The sequence below is a fragment of the Poecile atricapillus genome, chromosome Z (assembly GCF_030490865.1).
Source record: "Poecile atricapillus isolate bPoeAtr1 chromosome Z, bPoeAtr1.hap1, whole genome shotgun sequence".
In the NCBI taxonomy this organism is placed as follows: domain Eukaryota; kingdom Metazoa; phylum Chordata; class Aves; order Passeriformes; family Paridae; genus Poecile; species Poecile atricapillus.
The window spans coordinates 97,794,768-97,821,251 of NC_081289.1; the positions used below are offsets into that span (position 1 = coordinate 97,794,768).

At 49.1% G+C, this 26,484-nt stretch overlaps 1 protein-coding gene across 2 annotated transcripts; it reads right to left on the reverse strand.

Moving 5' to 3' along the window:
- Nucleotides 1–440: 440 nt before the first annotated feature.
- Nucleotides 441–24,674, reverse strand: B4GALT1 (beta-1,4-galactosyltransferase 1). Of its 2 annotated transcripts, none has more exons than XM_058826356.1 (6): nucleotides 24,345–24,674; nucleotides 11,852–12,087; nucleotides 4,549–4,736; nucleotides 2,968–3,090; nucleotides 1,333–1,437; nucleotides 441–746 (listed from the first exon to the last, which is right to left on the reverse strand). In XM_058826356.1, exons 1-6 carry the CDS (start codon nucleotides 24,619–24,621, stop codon nucleotides 611–613), a joined length of 1,065 nt encoding a protein of 354 aa, XP_058682339.1. In that variant the 5' UTR covers nucleotides 24,622–24,674; the 3' UTR covers nucleotides 441–610. The 2 variants fall into 2 exon arrangements, with proteins under 2 accessions (XP_058682339.1, XP_058682340.1); XM_058826357.1 differs by lacking the exon at nucleotides 24,345–24,674 and adding an exon at nucleotides 14,458–14,564.
- Nucleotides 24,675–26,484: the final 1,810 nt, after the last annotated feature.

Below are 26,484 nucleotides of genomic sequence, written 5' to 3' on the forward strand. Positions count from 1 at the left end.
TGAATCCAAACTTGATTGTTCAACACCTGCTCTGCACATAGAGGAGATGTTTGTTTTGGTCACTTTGAGAAAAAAATTTGTACTATGCTGTCTCCATTAAAAACAAAACATCTAATGCAAAGCGTAAACTTGGACAATTTTAGCAGCATTTTACAGTCCTTCATAAAGTAAAACCAGGAATGAATTAAAACGTATGCCTGCATGCACCTCACTCAAAACACCAAATATCATGGGCAGCAATTGTTGATACATCACAGTCATAATCAGAAAAATTTGAGTCCAGCAATTAATTCAACATGGAGAGTACTGCAGCAAATAATCAGATTCAACATTTTCTGGCAAAGTAACTATTTACAACTCGTATGTACAGCTTCTGGACTTACAAAACAACAGAGAGCTAGAAAGTTGTATAAAGTCAAGTTTGAAATTTAAAAAAAAAATTTAAAAACATCACTTGTCCAACCAATTTGGAGACACTTTGGCATGCCAAAAGAGGCCTTTTTTTTTTCTTTTTGGTTCATTGCAACTGTTATAAAACCAGCACATATAATGCATCAGTGAGGCCAGATACCCTGGGTAATATAGGCAAGTCTCTGTTGTGTCTCTGATGTTAGCTATTGGGGGAGCCAATATCCACTGTGATCTTTGTATAGAGAGGGTACTTGTCAGTTCTTAACACCTTGTAGGATAGTGTATTTAAGCCGTCAGAATTCATTGTCTCCCGTGTGTGAGCAATTCGGTCAAACCTGCAGGAGGGGAAGAAAAAAAAGTGGGAGAGAGGGCAGAAAAAACAAAGAAAGAAAGGAAAAAATGTTTAAACAATCTGATATTTGCATGCCTCTCAGGCGGCATCCGCAGGTGTTTCAAGAAAAACCTGAGTATCAGTGCCATAAACTCCCAGATTTGGCCAGTGAGCAGTGAGCCAACGCATCCCTATGGGGCCAAATTTTAGCTAGGAAAAAGCAGCCAAGCTTTTAAATCACACAAGTCTTTTTCCAGCTCTGCACTAGAGCAGAGGTTTATACCCCAAAGACAAGCTGGAAACAATTGCTCGGAATCTAATTTTATGCATTTAAGAGAAAAAAAAAAAAAGAAGAGGAGAGGCCTTCTTGCCATAGTGCAATGTTGGGGAAAAGGTCTATAATCCGATAGTGAACTGGCAAGGGGCACGGGGGCAGCTTATGGGGCAGGAGCAGAGAGCTCAGCCAGGGAAGAGATGGCTGCAGCCTTTCCACATTCCACCTTTGTGCCCAGCAAAGAGAAAGCCAAGCAGTCGGAGCAGCAAGGGCAGGAGGCACCCCTAAACCTGATGTGGGACAGGGTGAGACACACCTCTCGGGGTTGGGTTCGTTCTTCCTGTCCCGGGAATGCCGGATCATTCTGCACTTCCCAATGACCGCATCCGGACGAGATATCCCCATGCCTTTAAACACCAGCCTGTAGAAAGCAAGTACATTAAACACCCAACGGATGTGGGATGCTCTGCCACACCTTCCACAAATAACCACTGGTTTCACCTACTTTTTTTTTTTTGTTTGTTTGGGGGTTTTTTTGGGTGGGGATGTTACTAATGCACTTCCAAGCTTGCCAACACAAGGAAGGAAAGCCAGTCCTTTTCCACACAGACACTTTATCTATCGTGCAGAGTAGAGACCTCCCCCTGCCAACATCAAGGTAATTCACCACACACTCATACCTCCATCTCCTCCAAACAACACCCCAGCGCCCACATTAACCCTGCTTCAGGCTGTAGACTCGAATTTGAGTGGGAGTCATCTAGTTTTTAACCCATCTGGATAGAAACCAGAGGAGCACTTATCTTTTGTGACATTAAAGCTGCAGTGCTGGGGGAAATTGAAGTAAATGGTGGTGAAGCAGCATAAAGGAGACACATGGTAAGAGTCACAGTGGTCCCAGCTGGGACTTACCAGGTGAGGGGCAGCCCGTCTTTCTTTGTAGGCTCGCTACAAAGCACCTGCAGGGTTTTTTCATGGATATCAGTGATGAAAAAGTACTTGGTTTCTTTTTTGCCTCTCCCTTTTCACTTCTGTGGAGCATCTTTTGTTCCTCAAAACCCAAGTGCCCCGAAAAGAAAGGACTGCCACCTTGCTATGAATGCCCTACTGGAAAGTTGTCTCTCAGTTTTTTAATAGAAGTGCAACACTTCGGGAAGATACAATTTTTTTTTTTTCTTATTGAAACACCCTTCCTTGAAGCCCAGAAGTGCTCAGAAACCCCAGAGAAAAGATCAGAGTGGTTTTGTCACTGAGAAACATGAAGAAGTCTTCCAAATGCAAGCCCCTCATGATGATTTCTCACAGTGAATGCTGTGGATATGTGAAGCTGTAAGACAGCATAACCCCATGTTCATCCTTTGCCCTGATCTTCCCAGCCTGCCCTGTGAGAACAACTTCCTCCTCTCCTCAGTTCTGAGCCTTGCTCAGCTTCCTTCCAGTCAAGCTCACATGGCTCACAGCATTGTACAGAACTGCTTACAGCCTGACAAATGGAACTCTCCTGGGAGCAAAGTGGTCTGCTACAAGGCTGCAGACCCAAACAAATCTTGGGCTGCACTGGGCAAGGTGGGTCAAGGTCTCATCCACCTTTGGCTGCACGTCCTGAATCCCCATCTCTGAGTCACTGCTGGGAGACCCAGAAGCACGCTGCTCCAACCAGTGCACTGGTGTGGATGCTGGTGAGGCTACAGGGAGAATGAACAATGGCAGGGGGAGGGGGCAGTGGTGTGACTTTTCCAACTAGACCCCTCCCCACCGCACCTTGGGAGCTAAGAAATGGGGTGCCAGCACCCAGCAGGAACATGTTCTCACTGAGACAGTAGGTTGCCCACACACCACCTTCATCTCCTGCCTGGAGATACCCCCATACCCAGGTGAGAGCAGCAGGTCTGTGTTCATCCTCACCCTGGATGCACCCCAGGAAGGATGCCAAGGAAGAAAAATTATTTACCTGTTATAAATGTCATCATCTTCACCACCCCAGCCCCAGTAATTGTTTGGGAACCCATTGATCTTTGTGAACTGCTCTTTGCTCAGGGCAGACACACCTCCAAAATATTGATTGTAAGGCAACCTGGAAGCAGAGAAAAGAGCAAATTAGAGAAGAGGGGCTAGCCAAGGGGCAGCCTGCCTGCCTGAAAAGAGCTTGCTGCTGCCCTTCACCCAGCCCACACATAGCCAGCACCCACCGCAAGGCACCTTCCTGCTCCAGGAAGCAGCCAGGTGTTGTGGTACCCTGGACTCAGCTGTGAGAGAGGGAACTGGTGGGCTCAGTCCCAAATATATCTGAGAAGTACTTCACAACTGGAAGTAGCTGCAGCCTTTTACTAAGCAGTACAATGTCCTCAAAGGACAGGCTGAAATGCATTATCACCTCACTGAAGGTGACATGAATACCACAGGAGTGGCAAGAGCTCAGACATTGGATGTACCACAGAACCTTCTCCTCCTGCAGCTCTCCCACTCACCCCCACACTCCTCAGTGCCCCAAAAAGGAAGCTTACAGCCCAAAGCTGAGCTGGCAGTGTGGCCTTGCATACAGAAAGCCAACTAGCTCCCACTTGAAATGAGACAATTCACCAGGAGATCAGGGACGGATGACATTCAGACCCAGAGCATACAGAGAGGGTCCACACAAAGATCATCAGGACCTAGTACAGACTTATCTCTGCTTTAAAAAGTAGAGGAATCCCCAGGACCAAGCATTTCTGTTTTAAGTTTCACTTCAGTCCAAGAAAGAACTGCAGATGCTGCAGTGCCAGTGGCAGTCCTGTTCCAAGTAGGGCTTGGGTCTGGAGTAGAGACATAGCTGGCAGAGTAGGGACCCTGCCAACACCACCACTGCTCTAGCTTTAGCACTACTGGCCACCACGGGGTCTCCACTTTACAGATGAGCTTTGAAATTCCATCTTGGGATTTGGGACAGGGAAAAAAACAAAACAAAACAAACAAACCCCCAAAAAACCAAAAACCCCAGACAGGAAGAGGAAGACATGTTTTTGTTCTGAACAGCTGAACCCAAATATATGCTGCAAGAAATTTTGCTCTGTGCTGCTCTCATGTACCAGGGCAGGTCTCTCAGTGGCATAAAACCAAACAGCCAAAAAAATCTTGTCTTGCTCTAAAAATAGTGTCTGATGCAGTCTTTTTAAAGCCGCACATAATTCTCACTGTGTGAGAATGTCTCACTTTTCAGACTGGGTGGAAACACTAGCTGTCTTCCAGCTTCCAGACTGAAACACAAGAAGGGATATGTGGGCATATTCTGCAAAACGAAGTGTTCTTAGCTCTCCCTCACCCTACGTTTCACCTACCAGAAGCTGTGAGTTTTAATAAAATGCTCAGCTGCCTTTCTCTGCCTTTCCCCCTTGCAGCCACTTGTTCCCTGCAGGGCCCTGCATGTTAAGACAGGCTTTTGGGAGAGATGCTTTCCCATGCTCCCAAAGGTGGGTGGGGATATGTAACACTGTGCCTGCCCTGCTAGGCTGGCACTGGTATTAGGAATAAGATGCCACTCTGAAAGTTGTCTCACCGAAATCCAAATTTATCCATGGATACAGAGAGGTGACGTGGCTGGCTGTAACATTTGTAGGTGTTCCTGTCATCCATTGGGATGAGGTCTACATCACTAAACACAAAGCAATCATAGTCATACTCCTTCAAGGCCTCTGCAAATCCAATATTCAGCAGTTTAGCACGGTTAAATTCTTCTTCTCCATCCTAATTTAAAAACAAATAGAAACAGTTAAGTGACTTAAATTTGGCAGTTGACATCAGCAGTTCCTTACCTGTTGCCAGATGCTGGTGTTGCTGCAGAGGGGTGGCATGTGATGGACTGAGCTTGAGCCTGAGCACTACCCTTGCAGCACCCATGGCATGTTTGCAGGAGGCCTCCATGACCCCAGATGCTGCCTGCAGGACAATGACACTGGGACAGCAGCAAACCATGGGGGCAGAAAAAATGGCTGAGGAAAGGCTGGACCCAGCTAAGATCCCATCTTTTGGTGGGAGCCCCCAAGAGGGCAGATTTTGATATGGTACTAAGCAATCCCTATGCCCCACCCCATGCACAGGCATTTAAGGATTAAATTTTCTTACACAGGGCAAGCAGGTTGGGCTTCCTGAAGCAGCAGAGAAAAGAAAAAGAGGTGAATTCCTCTGGAAGAAGAGATGCTTGCTACGGAGAGGAACGTTGGCAGTGCTTTAGCTTACAGCCATGAAAAGGACCATGAGCCAAAACCCTGCTGTGGCCGGAGTTTCAGCACCCTCCTCCTAAGCTCTGCCACAATGTGGTTGTGAGACTCTGCTGAGCAACATGTGATCACAGGCCAGACCTGATGTGCCAAGTGCGAGACAGCACTGGGAGCCAAGGTCTGATGCTCTGCTGCTCACCTCTGACCCTCTGCCAAGCCGTGAGCAGTCATGAACACAGAGGAGCAGGATGCTCCCTGGGCTCTGGGAAACAGGTTTGGCATGTGGCTGTGACACACAAGCCTTGGTTACTGCATGGCAGGCCAGCACAAGCTGCTTCCTGGAAGGGCTACAGCTCAAGAGATGGATGCTGCCACTGCTGCAGTGGCACATCCCCTTCTTTGGTGCTTTTCCACCACTCTTCATCTGTCCTGGGGGCCTCGATGGGAAAATGAAACCAAGAAGGCTCTCACCATGATGGGAAGGACTTGAAAAGAGCTGACACTACGGCAGGGCAAATTTATCCCAGGGCAAGCACAGCTAATGAAGGGACTGGCAGAGAGCAGGGCAGGAAAATCTTCACTTTCCTCCTCAAGCAATGAAGCACCTGAGGAGAACCTGTTCGGCCTTTTTCAGGCAGAAACATTTCAAAAGCACATGTGGATTTGAGCACAAGTAGAGGCTCGCAAATTGCTGAGTACTTTGGAAAACCTAAATGATCATGCCCAAAACCCCAGAATACTGGTAGTTTGAGAGTAAGGATTTCCAGTTAAAGACCCCACTCTGCAGCAGCAGCTTCAAACTGAAACCCTGTACAAGGGAACAGAGCAGGTAGAAAGAAACTCATAGGGCATGGCTCAGAGACTGAAGGTTTTTGCTGGCCTGGAAACCAAGACTGCCAAATCCATTCTACCTTTAGTGAGAGTCTCCACACTCTCTGAGCAGTGTCAAGACAAAGGACTCCCCCATGGTGCGAGTTGTCCCCCGACCCTGAAGTACCCACACCCAACATGGGATGCAAATCATCAAGGATGGATACAATACTGTGCCCAAGGAGCAGCAGCTTGAAACACCACATTCTCTGTAACAGCTTCACCTGGTTAATGAACAGTCATTTTGGTAACTGTTTAATCCAGACTGGTTAATATATCTGCTGCTGAAGAGCCAATGCAGGTTCTTGAAACAGCCCCAAGTATATTCCAAATGAAGGTTTTAAAATCCAAGTGTCAAACCAAAGTTTTCAAAAGCATTCACCTGCCTTGGGCATAAATGACTTCACAGGGAGTAGTAAGCTTTCATGGAAGAGGATCTGAGCAAATTCTCAGCATCCTCACCCAAAACAAAAGAGTTCACACAAATAATAAGGTGGTGGGTGGACAATCACCATCATGCATAAAGCAAGAGCAGTCTGAAAACTCAAGTACAGAAACTGAAGGCAAATGGAACAAAGAGGCTGGGGTGAGGAAGCAGCTGAGGTCATGAGATTGGAGGGAGCAAAGTGTGCTGCCCAGCCCCAGCTGCCCAGCAATCCTCAGGTTCCACAGCACCAAACCCAAACTTGGCCCCAAGGTTCTGACTGGGACTTGTCCTGGTGCTGGTGCAAAATGCAACAGGCTCACGCCTCAAAGCAACTGCTGGGGCCAGTCTAGGAGAGCAGCCTCATTTCATACCCTTTGGCTGCTCTTTTCCTAATGAAATTCAAGGCAAAGGGCACTTCACACTGATTTTGTTACCAGCAGAGGCTCAGCTGTAATTAACCAGTGCCTTCGGGTAGCCTCTAACTCTTCTGGGTGACACATGAGGATTAATGGTGATACAAAGAGCTGTGTTTTTAAAACTATCCCCAAAAAACCTCAAAGCACAGAGAGTTTTGCACGAAGAGCCTGCAGGCTCTTGTCTTTCCTGCCACCTCACCACAGGACTCTAGCAGAGCTCACATTGGAGCCCTGTGCATGGAGAGGGTCAGGACACAGGGCAAACACTTCATGTGGGCATTGCCACCTTCCTCCCAAATGGCCACACAGCTTCACACTCAGGAATCCAAAAGACTAGGAAGAAGGGAATCACAACCTCTGCAAGAAAACAAAGAACCCTCTCCAGGCCATTCTTCAGTAACTTTACAGTGAGCACGTAGCTCATACAGCAAACTTTACAAGGCTGTTATCAGCTGTGACTGTTTTGAGGGCAGAAGGCTGGTTTTCTGTCCCAGAAGGTATGTGGGGCTTTAACACAATGTACTGGAACAAAGAAAGACTGACAAGCGGGTTTGCTTTTTTGCAGAAGCTCTGTTTCTTTACCTAAGGCACTGGAATGCTTGCGGTATCTCAGATTCAAATCTCTCAAAACTGGCATGCATGCTGCAGGCTGCCATCTCTGACTGATCCCAGACATTTTCAAAAAATAACCAAATAAACCAGAGCTGTGAAAACTTCCTTCCAGGTCAGCACAGAGCGCAGTACTCATCAGTGACCCTTGAGAAACTGAGTAAAACACAACTGAAAAAACCTCCATCCCTCACCTCTGCCTGGTAGCTTGTCATCCCATGAATGCTGTTATTTGTCTCAAAGAAATGGATTAGTTTGGACTTGCTTGGACAGAGAAGCATTATCCTGAAGAGTGAGGCAGTGCACAGAGGACTGCTAGTTTGACAATGCAGTCAAGCTCCAGACATAGCTTCTGTGCTTTCCTAGGTTTTCAGACAGAAAAATATGTAGTCCAAGCACATTTTTGCTATTTTCTTTTTCCTGACAATTTTCCTCCAATGTTCTCTTGTCCTGAAACTTAACCCATTTCTAAGTTTAGTGCTGGCACTCAGCACCTGCTTCTCGCTCCTGAATTAACTCTCTCTGTCATTCCCAGAACAAACTGCTGCCTCAGTCCTGCAAGGTCCGACACTGACTTCTGCTTGCACCTGGAGGTGAATGATCAGCCTGAGCAGACCAACATCCAGGCTTTTTAACTTCCCATCTCTTACCTCAGCTGAATCTGGTTTATTCAGCCAGACCTTTCAAAGGAGAGTTCCTTTTTTTTAGTGCTAGACATAAAAAACTGAGGTTTTTGAATCGTTACTCTAACTAAAAGGGTTGCAAACCAGCAAGAAGCCGTATGTCCTGACTTTGTTCTGCCTCCCACATATATATAGGAGGCAGCTCTGTGATTCCTCACACAGAGAGCACAGATGAAATGTGGTTGCATCGCTTTCACCTGAATCCTACACTCATCAGATCTCAAGGAGGTAATGGTGAGGATGTATGTTTCTGGCCAACAAGGACAGATCCATCACCTGCCAGTGCTAGCTAAGTCAGGGACAAACTGAGACAGCCTGAACCACACACACACGATTTCCATGGGAAAGTCCTTCCTCCAGTGGACTTGACCAGGTAGAAACAAATTTCCAGAGCCACAGAGAGATATCGGGAGATACTTAGGTGTTTCTCTGTCACAGGGTGTTTTGAAGCCTCAGCACAATTACACTGGACTGTGGTAGAGAGCAGTCACAGTGGAAACCTGCCTCCCCTGACACTGTAAGGGTAAACAGGAGCTGAGCACAATTCCCTCCTCTGACCACATATCTGACACCCCCTGCAAAGTAACATGAATAAAAGTGATGCCCCAACCACTCCACACTCACACACCTCTCTGGAAAACTGCTACCAAGACACTGCAACTAGCACCAGGAGCCAGTGGAAAATGGTTTCCTGAAAACTCCCTTTCCCAAACTTTAGTCTGGCTGCATGGGCATTTGCATGGGCTGGAATGCAGTGAGAAGATCAATTTCCCCAGACTCAAGTATCTGCGTGGCAATGGCCGCAGGCACGAGACAACACGTGGATGTGTGGGAGTGAGCGATGCTGAAGGAGATGCTGCAAATTCATCACTTGCGTGGCATCAATGGGCACTGGCAGAGCATGTCCAGCCGCACGTCCTCATCTCAGATTTGCTTGAAAAATCCTCCAACTGCTATTCCACACACCAGGTTTGGGTTTTCCTAGGGGTGGAGAGTGCAAGGTGAAACGTAATACAGTATTTTCCACTGGCTCCTGTTACATGCCAGACATTTTACAAACATTATCCCCCTGACTTCAGCCAAGTGCTACTCAGAGGCATTCAGGCACGCAAGAACAGCATGGTGGAGACACAATGGACTCGTGACAGAAACACATTGCGCTGAAAGGAAGAAGTTTGACATTACCAGTGCAGCAGTAGCAGGGCTCAGCGCTCCTCTTTCTTTCTATGAGATGCGGAGCACAGAAGAGCATGTAGGCAGCGTGTAAGAACCAGATCACACAGTAATTCTCCTTGCTTCAGTGATTGCTTTGATATAGACAGGATTAACAAGTAAAGGTAATATTTCCCCGCTAGAAGGAAAAATAAAATAAAAAAAAAAAAAAAGAGGGCAGATGCAAAGGGAAGGACAGACAAGAAAAAGAGAAAAGCAATTGTCAAGACAGCAGAGAAATAAGACTGTTTTCCTACTGTATTTCTGGAAGAATTAATACATTTTCTGCATCTCTCTCTGTTCAATGTTCCCACTCACCCTTGGGAGATGCATCCAGTGGGTTTACTACCACTGACCACTCCACTTCTTCTGGACACAGCTTACTAGAGGCATGCAGAAGGAGAATGTTTATTGTACAAATCAAGTGGTCTTGCTTGATTTATTTTACAAATCAAGTGGTCTCTCACTAACCTATATTTGCTGGATGTGGCCAGGGCATATATACCCCAAGAACTGCATTTCACTCTCATTCAAACTATGCCCAAGGGATGCACCTGAGAAAAAGTATTTGCTCCAAAACCTTCTGAGAGAGTTAACTGTAAAGCACACAGCCCTAGTGCTGCAGAACAGGACCACAGAAGAGGAGTAGCCAGCAACACAGGCCAATGCAAGCCAGCATGCATCATCACAGCAGCAGCAGGGACTCCAATCGGGCTTCAGACACTGCCTGCCCTTAGGGGCACCAGCACAGCTTTCCTCACCCTGGAATGCCACCGATGGGAAACACCACCCCCAGCTGCACTTCCAGCTCTTCACAATGGAGGCGATTGCTCTCCCACAAGCGATGCCCCAGACCATCTGCAGGCAGCTCTCACAGCTGGCCAGTGACTACACCTGCCTGGGAAAGCAGCAGCCCCCACCGCAGGACCGCTGCTGGAAGCCACGCCACACTCTGGCATCTGAGCCGTGCTAAGAGCAGGGAGGCACTGTCCTGCCCCTGGCACCACCTGCACCCCCTGACCAGCAGGGTCTGCGGCCCAGCCAGCCCTGTGGCACCAGCAACTCGCACGGCCAAACGCTGCACATGCAAGGAAATGCAGCCTGAAGGATGGAGGGGGCTGTGGCTGGCCCCTCCACCACAGTGTCTCTCCAGCTGCTCCTTGCACTACGCAGGAAAAGGGCTCAATTTTAAGGCACAGCATGCCAGTGTGCATGCTGCAGAAATGCATTGTGTCCTCAGCGGTGTGGCTGCCAGGTGGCAAGCACAGACAGATGCAGACACTGAATCATCTTGGCTGCTGTGCTGGGGAACTACCACTAATTCCCCAGAAATCTCTTTTGTCCTGATCTCTGGCACCCTGGAAATGAACAAAGTAAGAGAAATCATAGTAATGGAGCATCAGTTTTCTCTCTCAGGGTAAGTCTCCCCCTACTTTCAAGTCTGTGACGAAATTCATCGCTTGGGTGACCATTTTAAATATTCATGGTGTTTGATATGCCCAAACACACCAGCTGATCCAAGCAGAAGCTTAAGGAGTTAACACTTAAAGAAGCATGTTACTTCATCTCAGTTTTTACTGAGCTGAGAAAACAGGATAAAAATACATATCCAAGAGGGAAACTGCAGTGGAATTGCCCAGAAGGTGGTCTCTGCTGGGGCTCTCAGAACTGCATCTGCCCTTTCACCCTGCAGCTTGTATAAATGCCTGCACATTTTAAGGTTTTCCAAGGGTGAACAACATTCAATTATTTAAACACCATTATGCTATAAATGAAGACAGCTTGCCTTGAGTGAAATGTGCATTTTTACGCCTTTCTTTTTTTAAAAGGCAGATTGAAGGCCACAAGATATCAAGGAAAGAAATCCCCAAAATCAAAAACTCCAAGAACTTCCCCATGATTACTTGTTTCTTTTCTGTTCCGCTGAAGACAGCCACTTACCTGCCCCACTGCCACAGCTTTGTTTTCTCCATCCTGACTTTGTGCACTAACATGAACAGAAGGTGCTTGATAAAGTGAAATCCTACACACTTAGGGTACATCTACTACCAACCTAGACATTAGACATCAACTTGTCACCTTAAAAAACCCTCCATGCCATTCCTGCAGCAGTTGGGAAAAAGTGACAATTGGAAAGAGATAATTAATTGGGTTGTGCTATTAGGAATTCTTTCCTCCTCAACAAGGGGTTTCTTTAAGCAGAAGCTCTTAAGAGTGGATTGTACCTGAGCAGAAGCGGGGATCTCAGATTTTCCATTAAAAGCACTGAAGCAGAATTTTTCTTCCTTTTCTTTTTCTTTTTTTAAGCAACCTTATTCCTGCCTGCCAGCCTACTGCTTTTCAAAGTAAAGCAACCATTCCTCTATTTTAAGGGGCACAGGCATTGTGGTGAGAGCTGTATAAAAGCTTGCCTCTAGCATCTTACCTGGTTGATAACATATACTCCATAATCCAGTTGCTGCCTTTGGAGAATTGGGTGCAGGTAGTAGAGCCAGTACTTCAGGTGCTCCTCTCGGTTCCTGAATGGTATGATTATTGCTACTTTCTGAAGTGCTATACAGTCCTTCGGAGTAAAACGACCCCCTGCTCTGACCTCTGGGTTTATTCTTGCCACTTCTTCCAGGTTCACAGGCTGGGAAAACTCCACACGTAGTGCACCAACTGGAAGAGAGGCATAGCGCAAAGCAGATTAACACACATGGTCTATTTCTCTGAGGACACATCCTTTACACACATTAGGGTTTTGGTTGGGTTTGGCTTTTAAGAAACAGAGCTTTTGGTCCCAACACAATCCAACCAGTGCTTGGAAGTACTGAAGCTTGGACCATCTATACCCAAAGCAACCTCACACCACCAAGTCAGAGCAAACCCACAAACACTGTGGCCTCCTGGTATCAGAACCCAGCAGACTCACTGACACTGATACCTGCAAATCCTACAGTCTGTGTGGCCAACCAAGAGCTGTGCTCCCATTGCCACATGCACCACAAAACCAGCCTGAAGTATTGTCCTCTGGGCTCTCACCCACCTCAGGCAGCCCAAGAGTCGGGTACCTCAAAAACAGTTCAGCTTTCCTACTGACAAAATCACCTATGCCTAGTCACATGCAAAGTGAATAAAATCCCCTTCCTGTTTTTCTTCTTAGATATATTTTCAGTGTTCTGTAGACATGCCCCTTATTTATGAAACGTTCTGTATTAGAAATGCTAAAAAAAAGCATATCCAGATGTGCATTCATGTTGGCAATTCCTGCAGATGGTTCCAAAAGTGGCAGGTTTGAAAGCACTGAAACAATCTGTGTCAAAACCAGGTTACAAGTGAGAAGTCCAGGTGGCACCAGAGAGAACCCTCACAACAGCCAGGCTGGCCCTTCTGTTTGCTTCCAGCTGCTCCAGCACCAATGGAGCAACGCACCACAAAAGCCTAAGGAAGGGCCTCTCCTGCTGCCACGTCCTGCTTCCAGCACCAGCCAGTCAACAAACTGCTCTTGGCACACACACTCATCTCCTGCTAAAGCCTCTGCAGCAGTGGGGTTGCTGAGGACCCCCTGCATAAGGCATAAAGCATCAACCATAAATACCCAGTCTGGGGATCACCCCTTAAGTATTTGCCTGCTGTACCCTTCCCTTCTCCTCCATTTGGGTGTGCTTGTGTGTCCTACCTCGCGAATGCTACTGCCTCACATTTGTTGCAGAGACCCCCAGGCCCCCAGGTGGAGGGTACACTGCTCTGGGGGAGCCCCTTGAGAAGGGGCACAAGTGACTTAGAGAGCTCAAAAACGCAGTGGCCATCACAATCAAGCTTGTGGATTCCACAACACATGACTGCTAAAAAAACCAGAAATAATGCTTCAAGCTCATGGCACATTCCCAGGTTATTTAGAAGAAGCAACTAGTTTGGTTGTGCTGCTTCACTAACCTGTGCTCACTCAACACTGGAGAGGACAAGGAGGAGACTGGCCAAGCTGGCAGAGGTGCTCAGTGGCATGTTCAGGGAAGCTTTGCTGCATAGTGCCTGCACAGTGGCAGAATGCAAAGGGATCTCCTGATCTCTGCATTTTGCACTGGTTAAATGGGCAAGTTCCCCCTCTCACAAGAGGAGAAGGCAGTGACTCCTCAGACTCCAGGGGCACTGGGATCAGTCTGCCCATGCTCCCAGCACTCCAGCAATTCTCAGCTGCACCCTCTCTGCCCCGTGGTACAAGCAAGGCTCTGTGGATGCCTGCCCTGCAGCTGCAGAGCCAGGGCCACAGCCTCTCTGCTCTGAACTCTTAAGTGTGGCTTGCAGGGAGAGCTCAGAAGGTGCTCTGCAGCAGGAGGAAGAAGCAAAAATTGGAGGAACTGGGGCAGGAAGGAACACACAGTGGAATGACTGGGACTGGGGTTCAGTGGTGACAGGAGAGGGAGACAGTACATTGTTTCCTCTGAATTTGGGGACTGCTTCCACACCATGGTGGAAAGCATTTTCCCAAAACAGCCTCTGGCCCCAGCCCACTTGCATACCCACTTCCCCCAGCTGTCCCTGTGCCCATCAGTGTCACCTCCATTATGAGACTAGCACTCAGAGTTAGGATGATGCTACACTTTTGTGATTTTAAAACAGCAGAGGGCATTGCACTGGGCATGGTTCACAGCCAACAAACAGGATTATCTTGGACGTCTGTGCCCAGGGACTTTATTTTCCTATCCTTCTTGTACCTGGCTACCAGCAGCAAGACCCAGTGAGATGCTGCAGGAAGCAGAGGAGCAGAAGCAACACATCCCCTGGTGGGGCCCTGCCAGCCTAATCCATTGCCAGGCACTGGGTGTGGCTGCTGTCCCATCGAACAAGCCGGTTCCTGTTGGGACACGCTGGGCTCTGTGCTCCCAGTTACTGGACTCTTCTCCCAGTTGCTGCTCCCAAGAAGCAACCGGGAGCCCCATCAGACTGGAGAATGCTTTCTGGTTTAACAAACAAAGGTTCTTCTAATGTCTCGAACCCACTCGGAGTAAGGCGGGAGGAAATGAAAGTCTGCCGTTTAGGTGAACTTACAGAGGAAATCTCCCACTGGTGACTTGTGAGCTCCAGCTGGGCAAGGACAGCCACAAGCATTTGGAACTGCAAACGGCATTTTGCTGGCTGGCATCCAGCAGCCCCCCAAGGCGGAACATAGACCACTCATCCTGCCAGAACTCACTCTTGCTTGCCTTACGGAGACTGGAACATTGGCACAGAAAAGATGGGAGCAGAAAACATATTCATTGTAAAAAGCAGCTGCAGAAGGCAGAGATTTAACAGTTTTATAGTCTTGAAGGGCACTGGTGAGAAATGATCTCTACTGCTCCAAACCCCCAGTTTAATGCATCAGTTTCAAGGGCAGCACACCTTGCAAATACTGCCCTAAAGGGATGCAGGCAACATGTAGGCCACTGAGCAGTCCCCCAGCACCAGTGCCATCCATTTGTGGCATGGCAGCCGCTTCTGAGACAGGCTGGACACAAATCGCTCAGTTAACACATTCACCAAATACAAAACCAGAAAAAAAGCTGAATAGACTGTTTTGAAATACAGAATGACTAAAACAAACTCGACTTCATAAAGCCATGTGGCTGACACAAAGCAGCAGCAACATACACCCACTGCAAACTGATGCTTTCAGTTCACTTCCCAAGCAGGACAAGGCCATAAAGCCAAATCCACAAACGCAGAGGCTTTCCAACTGGTTAATAGAGTCACAGTTCCAGCTACTAATTTAAAATAATTTTCACTGAAATTTGACTACCTGGACAGCAAGCAGCCCTAGGGCTGCTGTTTTTGAAGGATGCTGACTCAGGATGTAATCTGCAATGCCAAGAAAATGTGCAGAAAGTCTGCTGCAAGTGCTGTCCCACCTGTCAAAACTGTGTCCCTATCTGTGTTTATTAGGTAAACTTTCCAGCTTGACTCACTCCATCTGAGTCTTTTCTGATTCTGTTCTGACATAGGACTGACATAGGAGTCACTGTATATGGAGTCCCTTCTAAAAACACAGGCACGACAGCGCTGTGTGGACGTGCAACTCTGGTCACCCATGCAGCCCTGCATCTGTAGGCAGATGCTGGTTGGGCTCAGCATCACAAAGCTCCAATAGAGTGGCTTCATGAGCCTCCACTATGTATTTTTAGCAAAAGAAACTCTGGGAAACATAAACAAGCAACTTGCAGGAAGCTTGCAAAAAACCACAAAAGCACAGCATCACATCAAAACATTTCAGAGTTTGTAAAAGGAGGCTTTAGCTAGCATTGGAAGGGTAAGAGAAAGATACACCAAAAAAAGCCAGCCCACTCCTGCCCCTCACTTCTGACCCTCGGAAGCATTTCTGCTCACAAGGAAGGTGCACAGGAAAAGCCAGGGGCCATCATGTTGCTCACAAACAGGAAGCAGCTTCTCACACAAAGCAGAAAGTGAGGCTTGCGAAAAGCCAGAGGCAGTGCTGGAGCCCCAGGAGCCTGTCCCACAGCGCCAGAGATTTTCCCGTCCCACTTCCCAACAGCCACACCTGCCACAACACCTAAACCTCCTGCCATCTGAGGCTGCCAGCACACAGCCTTCCTGCTGCCTTCCTGGTGCTCATCCTGCTGACCCAAATGAGAGGACCCTCACACAAGCAGCCCAGAATCCACTCAGCCTGATGCTATTACAGATTTAGAAACTGCTCCAGCCTCCCTAGACCAAAGGGAGTGATCTAGGGAGGCTCCAAGGAATATTTTCCCAATGCTAGAAGTGTTGGGAACACTCAGGCAGCCATGTCTCACAGGGCCAGAAGTGTACTCGTGTGTCCCTACCGGGGCTGCAAACGGGATGACACCACACTTCATCCAAGAAGGTGGGAGCTGGTGGTACAACATGGGGCTGCTGCCAAAAAGGGTAGTCCTGGGGGGCTCAGGCAGGAGAATCCTATTCTTCAGAAGGGCAGTGCAGCCACAGGAGAAGGAAACAGGAAGGAGGGAACCTAGTCTCTGGGACAGGCTTGAAGGGCGATCCAGCTGTCTGAATCACCCTCCTGACAGCTTCATTGGGAAAACAAGCCAAGTCCACCTGCATGCTTTAAGACAGGCATCAATCTCAGACATTTAATTTAGTGAAAATGAAAGCAGAAACAGGTAGTAGCGGCTGGAAAAAGGCACTCCCTGAACAGAGCCAAAAAGAACATTTCCATCACCCTGGCTGAGAAGCTGGGCACTGCTCTCCATCTGCTGAGCCATGTGTGCACACCCGCACTGCCACACTCAGACAATCCTCATACCAAAAAAAGCTGGAAAAGAGAAGCAGAGCTCACAAGAGAGGAAAAAAACCAAAACAAACAACCCTCTCTTTGCAGGGGCCCAACAGAAAAGGGAAGGAAGGGCCTGTCAGCCACACCAAGCCAGCCTTGGCTGGGAAAAACGGTATCAGCTCCACCCCAGACAATGTGAGAGCAAGTTCCCCCACCCCAGGCTGTGAAGCAGGGCTGGACCCCAGCCCCACAGGGCAGCTCCAGGGTGGGCAGGCAGCTGCATCCCACAATTCAGCAAGAGAGTGATTTCCTCTTAAGGTCATTAAAATAATTTCCCGTCAGCTAAACTTCAGAGCTGTGCCAGCAGCTTTTCAGACGGCAACAGAGAGACTCAAGTCTCTCGTGACTCAGGCCCACGACAGGAGGACAGGGTGGCCCCCATCTCCCTTGCCCATCTGGGTCACCCAAGCAGCCTGCAACCCACTGGACAAAATGGCCAACTGGCTGGCAGCCGCTGCCTCTTGCTGCCTGCAGCCATTGCTCCTCTAGGAGAGTTTAAAGAAAAAACTCCTTGGGTCTTTCTAGAAATATCCTACTCACAAAAAACGCCCTCCCAAGGGCTGGGATACTTTTCACTTGGCTGATCTAAGCTTGTGAAGTTGCACACCTCCACAGATGTTAGCTGTGTCAAGGCAAGGGAAGCCTGCTACATGGGCTCCTCTCCTGTCCTGGGCAGGCTCCTACATGGTCTGGCATCTGCAACCCCAAAGGGAAACAGGTTGAAAAAAATGAGGATGCATCACATGTGCTGGCAACATTGGGTCTGCCTGATTAACTCAGCAACTACAGCCAGAGAAAAAAAAATTTTAATCCAGTCCCCAGCACTGACACTAGCATGTGGCATCTTTAGAACAAAATAAAATTTAAAAAAAGGGAGACAGTCTTGTTGGCGGAGGGTACTTCTGGGAGAGAAGCAGAGTCCTCCTTGGTGGCTCAAATCCAGTGCACGCTCATTGAGGCAGCTTTGAACAGTCTCCCTTTGAGCCAGGCAATCTGCATGTTATTAGCTCTTCCCACCCGCTGTAAAGTTAAATACCAGGCTCTCTAACAGCAAACTACAAACAAACACGGATCAGAAAAAGGCTGAGCAGACATCAGCCAAAAACCCCCCACTATGCAGCAGGATGGGATGTGTGGACAAGAGTCTGCCCAGGCCAAGAGGCATCTCAGGCACGTCTCTGCCAGGGGCAGCCCCAAATCACACAGCAATCCCCCCAGCCCCTCTCCCGTGCCCCATCCCATCCTGCCTGTGGCATGTGATTCCAGCACTGCCCCGGGGCTGGGGTGTGCTCCGCAGACAGGTGGGTGAGCACTGGGTTCCAGGTGGGGTGGAGGTGTGTCTGTCTGGCTGAAACTCTGCCAGGGCTTGTGCACCCCAAAAGCACGGGCTGGTGCTGGCGTCGGGGAGCATAGGAGGTGAGGACAGCAGGAGGGCATTGCATGCCTGGAGAGATGGCTGCTGCTTCATGCGCTGCCCTGGAGCACACAGGTTTGTGGAAACCCATCCTATAAGGCCTTTACAGGGCCACTTCCAGATTCAGCAAGACAAGTTTGCAGGTAACTGGTCTCTGTGCCCTCAAAGCAAGTCCAGTGACGCCCCAGTCAGGGGAGGTGACAAAAGCAATTCTCTTTCAGACAAACATCTGGAGAGGCTTGGCTGCCCCAAGCTCCCTCCAGTTCAGTAGCAGCTGGAAGCCTGCTGGAAAGGCTGTTTGCCATGCCCCTGGCCATGGCCACTGCTCAGTGAAATTAGCACCTGCATTGCAAATGCAATCCACACCTGGCTAACCAGGCACCAGTCCTTGCAGGCAGGGGCTGCACAAAAGAAAACACGGATCCAGTTGGGATGGGCTGAGCAGCAAGACCTTCTCCAACCGAGAGAAACAGGAGCAAGCTGAACATTGACACTGCTCCATCCGTGTGCCCCAAGACCCCAAACCTCTGGCCCCATCACTGCAGTATTGCTGTGGACTGGCTGGTTTTGTCCCCAAAATGAAAGCAGAGAAGAGTGTGCAGGAGGGAGCAGAGCAGCAGCTGCAGGATGCTGGCTGGAGAGTAGTGTCCACTGGTGAGGAAAGGAGGTGAGCAGTGGAGCCCAGCACCTCCTGCTTGCTTGTGAGGCCATCACACCTTGAGCACCGCCCTGCTGAGGGACAGTGCACTGCCAGCCCCCTGCCCTTTGGGGTGGGGATGGCCCTCAAGACAGGGCCAATGTTCCCTATCTGCCAAATGAAGTCAAACTAAGATGCTCCACACCAGAGGAGGAAAGTGAAAGAGCTTAACTGAATTCTGTGTCCAAGTGCAGTTTTGGAAGCTGCAAGTCATCCATCTCTTTCCAAACACAAACTTGGCCCAATTTCCGAAGAAACTAGCTATTGCTCCATATCAATGCTGGCAGAGAAACAAGCATGTTATAAAACACTAAAGACAGAAAACTTTCCTTTTCTCCTCCATCTGTTGTGCTTTGTCCCTGAAACAGCTGCTCTCCAGCACAGCACCTTTCCAAGTTACTTTGCGAGCCTAATTGACGCTCCTTGACCTCCACTTTGGCCAGATAAGAGGATGCTAGTGATACTCTCCTCACAGAAGCTGCTCCCTGCCTGCCAAGAAAGCCTGTGCTTCAGAGGTATGACATGCTCCCAGCCACACAGATACATAGCTGTGGAGCTGTCGGTGGTGTTGCCTGGATCACACCTCTGCTCCCTGCCAAACATCTTAAGCATATTCTTTGGAGAAGTTTAACAGTTTCTCAAACCCTCTTTTGAAGCCAACAAAGTTTAGCAATGCCTCCAGCACCCAGGCAGGCAGGAAGGAGCAGAGACCAGCTATATAAAAAAAGGTTAAAAAAAAGGCAGGTCCAGATGAGAGAGGAAAGGAAGATGCTACACGTAAAGCAAATGTTTTCTCCACTGCCTGGTATTACAAGTGACCACACAGATTCAGAAGCCTCCAATTCCTGGGGCAGAAACTCACCAAAGCAAGATGAGAGCCTATGACTGCAGGTAGGCAATTTGACAGCATGACCAGACCCCAGGCATGCCAAACACACCAAATCCCTCTGGCACTGTTTAGAAATCTTCCTACAAAATGGTGTTTTAACATCTGTTACGTTTTCTCACTCTTGCCCCAATTTCGTCTTGCTAAGATTCTGCCAGTGGTAAAACATCTTCCACCTCTGTCTACACAATGTCCACATATACAGGGCCTCAAACTTCATTATTTATGAATTCAATCTCAGGCAGCGCATAACCTCTAAATACTTCTGTAATACAGACACCAAATATCACTGCTGATTTTATAGGCTACCTCAAAGCATCAGAAAACCCTCATCACTTATCTTCAGCATCAACAGTTTATAGCACCTGCTTATACTGACTACACAGGCATCAGAAGGAGTGCATAGAAGAAGTAGCATGTGTAATAGATCCTCTTGTCCCTGAGTGACAGCTGTCCAAAGTAGTTTTTTTCTTTCAATCCTTGCTTTTTTTAATACATGGCCTCACTAACATGGAAGTGGGAAGCACCAGCTTATATCCAGAACTCTGACACCTTGAAGAAAGTTCTTTTCCTTGTTTCCCAACAGTTCTTTCCCAAGATCCCCAAGCCAAAGGCCTTGGGGGTGCTGCTGGGTGAGAGGCTGGACATGACCCAGCCATGGGCACTCCCAGCCCAGAGAGCCAAACGTGTCCTGGGCTGCATCCAAAGCTGCGTGGGCAGCAGGGGAGGGAGGGGATTCTGCCCCTCTGCTCTGCTCTGGTGAGATCCCACCTGGAACCCTGCACCCAGCTCTGGGGGCCCAGAACAGGAAGGACATGGAACTGCTAGAGTGAGTCCAGAGGAGGGACACCAAGAGGATTAGAGGGGTGGAGCAGTCTCCCTGTGAAGACAGGCTGAGGGAGTTGGGACTGTTCAGCTTGGAGAGCACAAGGCTCTAGGGAGAAAACAAAGCTGGTGAGGGACTTTCGACAAGACAGTGACAGGACAAGGGGCAATGGCTTTTAAGTGCAGCATGTTTAGATTATATGTTAGGAAAAAATTCTTTACCGTGAGAGTGGTGAGGTACTGGAACAGGTTGCCCGGGGAAGTTTTGGGTGCCCCATTCCTGGAAGTATTTGTTCAAGGCCAAGTTGGGTGGGGCTCTGAACAACCTGGTCTAGGTAAAGGTGTGCATGCCCACACCAGGGAGTCAGGATTAGATGATCTTTAAGGTGTCTTCCAACCCAATCTATTCTATGGTATCCCAGGAAACAACCATTTTTAAACCTTAGTGAAAAGAAGTCCCTCTCTGGTGGTTTGTCCTTTGGACAATTCACTGGTTCATACATTAACCTACAGTTTTGCTTGTCAATATCGGCTTATTACTAGTGTACAGGGTTACCAGCTTTCTAATCTTGTATCTGGGCAAGAAAAGCTATTAAAAAAGACATGTGACTGCAATATTTAATACACCTGGATGAACTTTCCCAGTAAATGCTCACGACAAAAAGGGGAAATACACATCTTTTATGTTTATCATCCCAGCCACACCTGGTGTCTAAATGGGGGTTAGAATTGGCTAAGGAGACATCTGTACTCTAAAATAACCTCCATAAACACATGCACTCAGCTGGGCAGAATTTGAAAATGACATCCCTGAAATACAGATAAGCCTGTCTAAGAAATTCTGCATTGCAGACTTCTGGCTGCTTTAAAATGAGCTCTTTTGTAAAGGGATATTTCAGCCAAAGAATTTGACCTCTTGTGCACACCCTCCTTAAACCAGCAGGCATGTAACTACCCCAACACCAAAATACAAAAACCACATGGAAATGGTAGAAGAAACACATTTGACTGTTTTGAAAGTGCTTAGGCCAACACACATACTACTTCTAGAGAGCAATTTTTTATCAAAAAAAAACCTAACCAAAACAAATACCACAATACTGTTCTGCATCTCCTAAAGAATGGAACAATTTGGGAAATGGACACCTGCAGGAAATACCTCGATTTACTTGCTTTTGGGCTTCTCAGAGAAACCAGAATTTCTCGGAATTCTTGACATTTTACTGCAGCAAGCAGGCTCTGCTGCCTTATATCCCGTTTAAGACACTCATTGGCATGCTGCTCTAAACTGGAGCATAAATCCAAAGTGCTTAAATTACCTTGTATTAGAGAATTTCATTGCTTTTAAGGACTTTCAGCTCAAAGCTGAATTAAAGTATTACCCCAGTCCTGATTTATTATTTTAAATTATAAATAACAGCAAATGAACCATAAAAGCACATTTAAAATTTGGCAGCTTCTTGTAAGAGATTAAACCTCATTCAGCTAATGCATTTGTTGCAGAGCCAGACAGCAGGGATTGTAAACTACTCTCTGAAGACTGCTAGGAAGAAAACTGTGGGCCTCTGCAATGAGTACCTGGCTATTTTACCATTCAAAAAGCCTGAGCAGTTCAGTCACACATATCCTGTGTGAGTCATCACATGCTTCCTAACAACGATGGGGGAGGGGCAGGCAGGAAATTAAAAAACTCAGAATTATGTATGTTAATAAATGTCAGTTTATTGAGGAAATGGAGTTATTGGAGATACCTGTTCCCATCAGGGCATTTCCTTATGGCTTTGGGAATGCAGGAATCACAGGATGGCTCCTGCTTTTCATGCTCATATTGATAAGTGAGTTTTGAGCTCAAAAAGGAGCATTTCTGAGTTCTGGGTGGGGAAATTACACATCAGAAATGCCCACAAAGTTGCACACCCTCTATTCCTCATGGTGGCCTGAGATGCTGATCAGGGCAGACTCAGCTCTGACCAACATGTGAGGCATGATACAGTTGCTTAACAAATGCAGTTTGCTACCAAAATCTGAAAAGAACAGAAGGAAAAAAAAAAAAAAACCAAACCAAAAAACCAAACAGTTTCTCACCTACATGCTAGCTATAAATCTTGACACCATGATGGTGCCAGGCTGCATGTGGCTGTACCACCCACAAGTAACACTACCTGTGAAGGTAACACAGCTAGAAACATTTGCCTACTGTACCATAGAGAGCTACTTCTCCCGAGGCCCCGTAGATCTCTTGACCATCTGTAACCACTGCTAGTAGCTGCATATGGCCTTTGGCAGATTCAGTGAACTGCACTGAAGATGCTGCAAAGATGATTTAGAGCATATTAAATGATACTCCAGCAACTAACTCCAGTAACACTTTGAATCTTGGGGTCACTAAGAGCATTTCTCTCAACTCCAGGCAGTTCCAAAGCACATGACTCACTCCTGACAGGATCAGACTAAGTGGAGATCTTTCAAAGCAAAGCCGTATTCATAAAGGGTTCCCACATCCACTCTCTGAGAACAGGCTTGCACAGCCACTTTCAGCATAAGTGATGTAGGGGGAAAAAGTGAAAGATACGAATCAAAAACAACATAAAACATAGGACAGTTTCTTTCAGTGACTTCAAAACCACCTTCCTAAAATAACAAACCAGACATTTGTAATTCAGATGCATTGATCCATAAGCAGCTGACCAGCAGGCACCAAGAGAAACGACAAATTTTTTTGTTGGTTTCGTAAACTGAAAACCACAGGTAGCCTTTCTGAAGTCTCTTCCCCTGTTGTGATCACTGGTAACCGAGGTACCCATGCCAAAACGGCACACTTGGTGGATGAGGGAGATTGTCCCCCGGACTCAAAGGTCCAAGGTGTGGCTAGGCTACTGTCAACTGTGATGCCATCAGGTCATGGTAACAACCCTACCGACAGCACAGGAGTGTCTGTTCATGGAGCAATTACAAGCAGCAAGTTGGGTTCGAGAGCCTTCTAAAGGGACAAAAAAAATCTGCAATTTCCCTTGTCCCCAACTCTGCAATGTGACAAAGCCAGCAGATCAAAACAGGTCCGGGTCATCACGTAGTAAAAATGAGACCACCGGCAGGCTGCAAAGCCGCCAAGATCCTGCCAGCATGCCAGCACGCCAGCACCCAAGCGGTCGTGGAAAAGGCCTATGGGGAGCACAGTTCCAGCGCAGATAAAACACACGCCAGGCTGCCACGTATCACGGTACTGCTCACAGGACTAAATACGTCCAGTGGAAAGCGCCGCTGGGATGCATAACAACTGTACTCATGGCCTTGCCTCATAGCCCATTTTAAACCCGTGCCGCTCATTCAGCAGGTCCGCGGACACAGAAAGGCTGCGAAAAGCCTGCACAGCGCAAAAAGCCCTGCTGAGCCTTCCCGTGGCATTGCGCAAGAGCAGCATTTTGGGTAGAGTTCCCAGAGGAAATTACCCAACCTCGACGATAACCAGAAAGAAACTAAGCCGGGCGGTGTGGGAGCGCTTCCCGAGAGCGGAGGGTCTCCGCTCGCCGCTGCCGTGCCTGCGGCAGCATCCGCGCCGCGCTCCCTCTCGCACCGGCTCCCCGGGGATTCTCCCACAATCCCCCTCCGCCGGCGGCACACGCGGGAGCAGCCGCGCCGCTGTCACCCCGCGCCCGCTCCGCGGGGAGAGGCGCCCAGGGGCGCACCGGGACCCGGCGGCGGCCGCCCGCGCCTCCTCCCCCGCGGCCCGGGCGGCGTCGGGCACCCCCGGGCGGCGGGGCCCCTGCTCGTCCCCCCGAACCCCTGCCGGGATGGCACTCACCGAGCAGCGGGGAGGGCTCGGGGCAGGGGCCCGGCGGCGGCGGCGGCTCGGCGGGCAGGGGCCGGGCCCGGGCGGCGGGCGGCGACGAGCGGGAGAGCGGCAGCGAGAGGTTGGCGGGCGGCGGGCGGCGCGGCGGCGGCTCGGGGCTGCCCGGCGGCCCCAGCGCGCTGCCCGCCAGGTAGTAGAACAGCGTGGCCGAAAGGTGGAGGGCACAGAAGACGACGAGGAGGCGGCAGGCCCGCTGCAGCGAGGTGCCGGGCAGCGACGGCTCCTTCATGCCGCTGCGCTGGCGGGGAGCGCCGCCCGCCCCGCGCCGCGCCGCCGACGGGGGACGGGGACGGGGCGGGGGCGGCGGCAGCTCCGCCCGCCGGGGGCGGCTCCGCGCCCCGCGCCCCGCCCGCCTCCGCCGGGAGCGCCGGAGGGACCCCCGGCGCTACCCGGCTGCGGCACCTCCTGCCGTGCCCGGCCTCCCACCCCCGCCTCCAGCCCCTGTTCCCCGAGCCCCGGAGCGCGCAGCCCCGCCGCTCCGGCCGGCCCCTGTGAGCGCACCCCGCCTCGGTGGCGGCGTGCGGGAACGGTCGCTGTAGCAGCCCCCAGAAGCGCTCGCCTGCAGCAGAGGGTGTAAGCGGCAGCAGCGAGCTGCTGCGGGGCGGCGAGAGCTATGTTTGTAGTCATGCCCCTTGGAGGGCTGCACGTTGTCTGCGCTTGGAGCAACTCTGCACAAACTGCAGTTTTCTGTCAGCTCGGTGGAGCTTGTTCTGGCTCGTTTCCTGCAAAGGACTAGCTTTTTATTAAATGTATCACAGCATCCTAGGAGCGCCAGTGGCAGGGCCTTCTGTAGGTCTTCAGTCAAACGTCCTGCTTGGAGCATGACTGTTGCCGGCAACAGGTGAAGTCAGTGGTTTTGTCCCACTGAGTGTTGAAAGCTGCCCAGCATGGCAATCTACACCTCTCTGGTGCCCTGTCCCAGAGCTGATCCACTTTTCTGAGGAAAGATTTTCCTCATGTCCATCATCAAGTCAGTAGTAGTGCCTGTGCAAGCAGGTCTGGGCATCATCCAACTTCCCTCAAAGTTACACATGTTTCTTATAACTAGTGAGTCTTTTAGCCTGGAAAGAAACTGCCTTGGTTTTACAGGAAGAATCTATCCTGACTTGGCCGGCAGAGATGATGGGGGAGGTTTTATAGCGTTGCCCGACTGCATGAGCAGCAGCAGTCAGGAAGGCAGTCCTAATCTTGTTGCTCCCATGGGCGCTGCAGGTATTTCGCTCACAGCTGACTGGAAAGTAATCAGTGGGGACATCGGTGACTCACAGGGTGATACTGACAGCTGACCAGGCAAAATCCTGCTCGTTGTCTGGCAGACTTACATGTATCTGGGCTTCAGAGTGCTTCAGGTACACCGTGCGAAGCTCAAGTGGTTTTCAAGTGCAATAAATAACTCCTGCTAGTAGCCCTTAAAGCTGATGTTGATTTGCTCTCATGAAAGCAAAGTGCAAGAAGAAAGTGAATCTCATTCTTCTCATTGGTTGAAAATACTTTGTAACACACACACACACACACACACACACACACACACACACGCACACACATACACACACTCGTGTGCTTGCCTGCTACTCCTACTGTCCCAAGCCCTTATGGATATGCTGATTTCAGCAGCCTCTGGTGCTGCCTGGTGGGCTGCCAAAGTGACAAGAACGAGCTATTCTGCTGCCAAAGTGCATGACCAGAGACATCTGCTTCCTCTTTTCTGTTCACTTAGATGTTTCTTTCTGACACATTCTGCAAGTCAGTCCAATAATCATCTTGTGCTTTGTTTAAACTTGATGTTGTGAGCAACATGACAGCGATGCCAGTGTCCATGACACTATAATGACACCATCACTGATGGCACTGGTATTCTCAGTCAACATTCAAACAACCATCAGCTCAATAATTGCCTTCTTCAATGAGTAAACTTAGCTTTCAAAACCTTCAGGTTCTCCAGATTTGATCTTTTATGGATCAATTGGTAAAAGGCATCCCACAATGAGAGCCAGCAGAAAGTCCATTCTTCAGAACTAGGAGGTCAGTCCAGAGTTTCCATGTTTCTCTACTGTCAGAAAATACCTGGACTTGTGCTATGAAACTTCTCTTT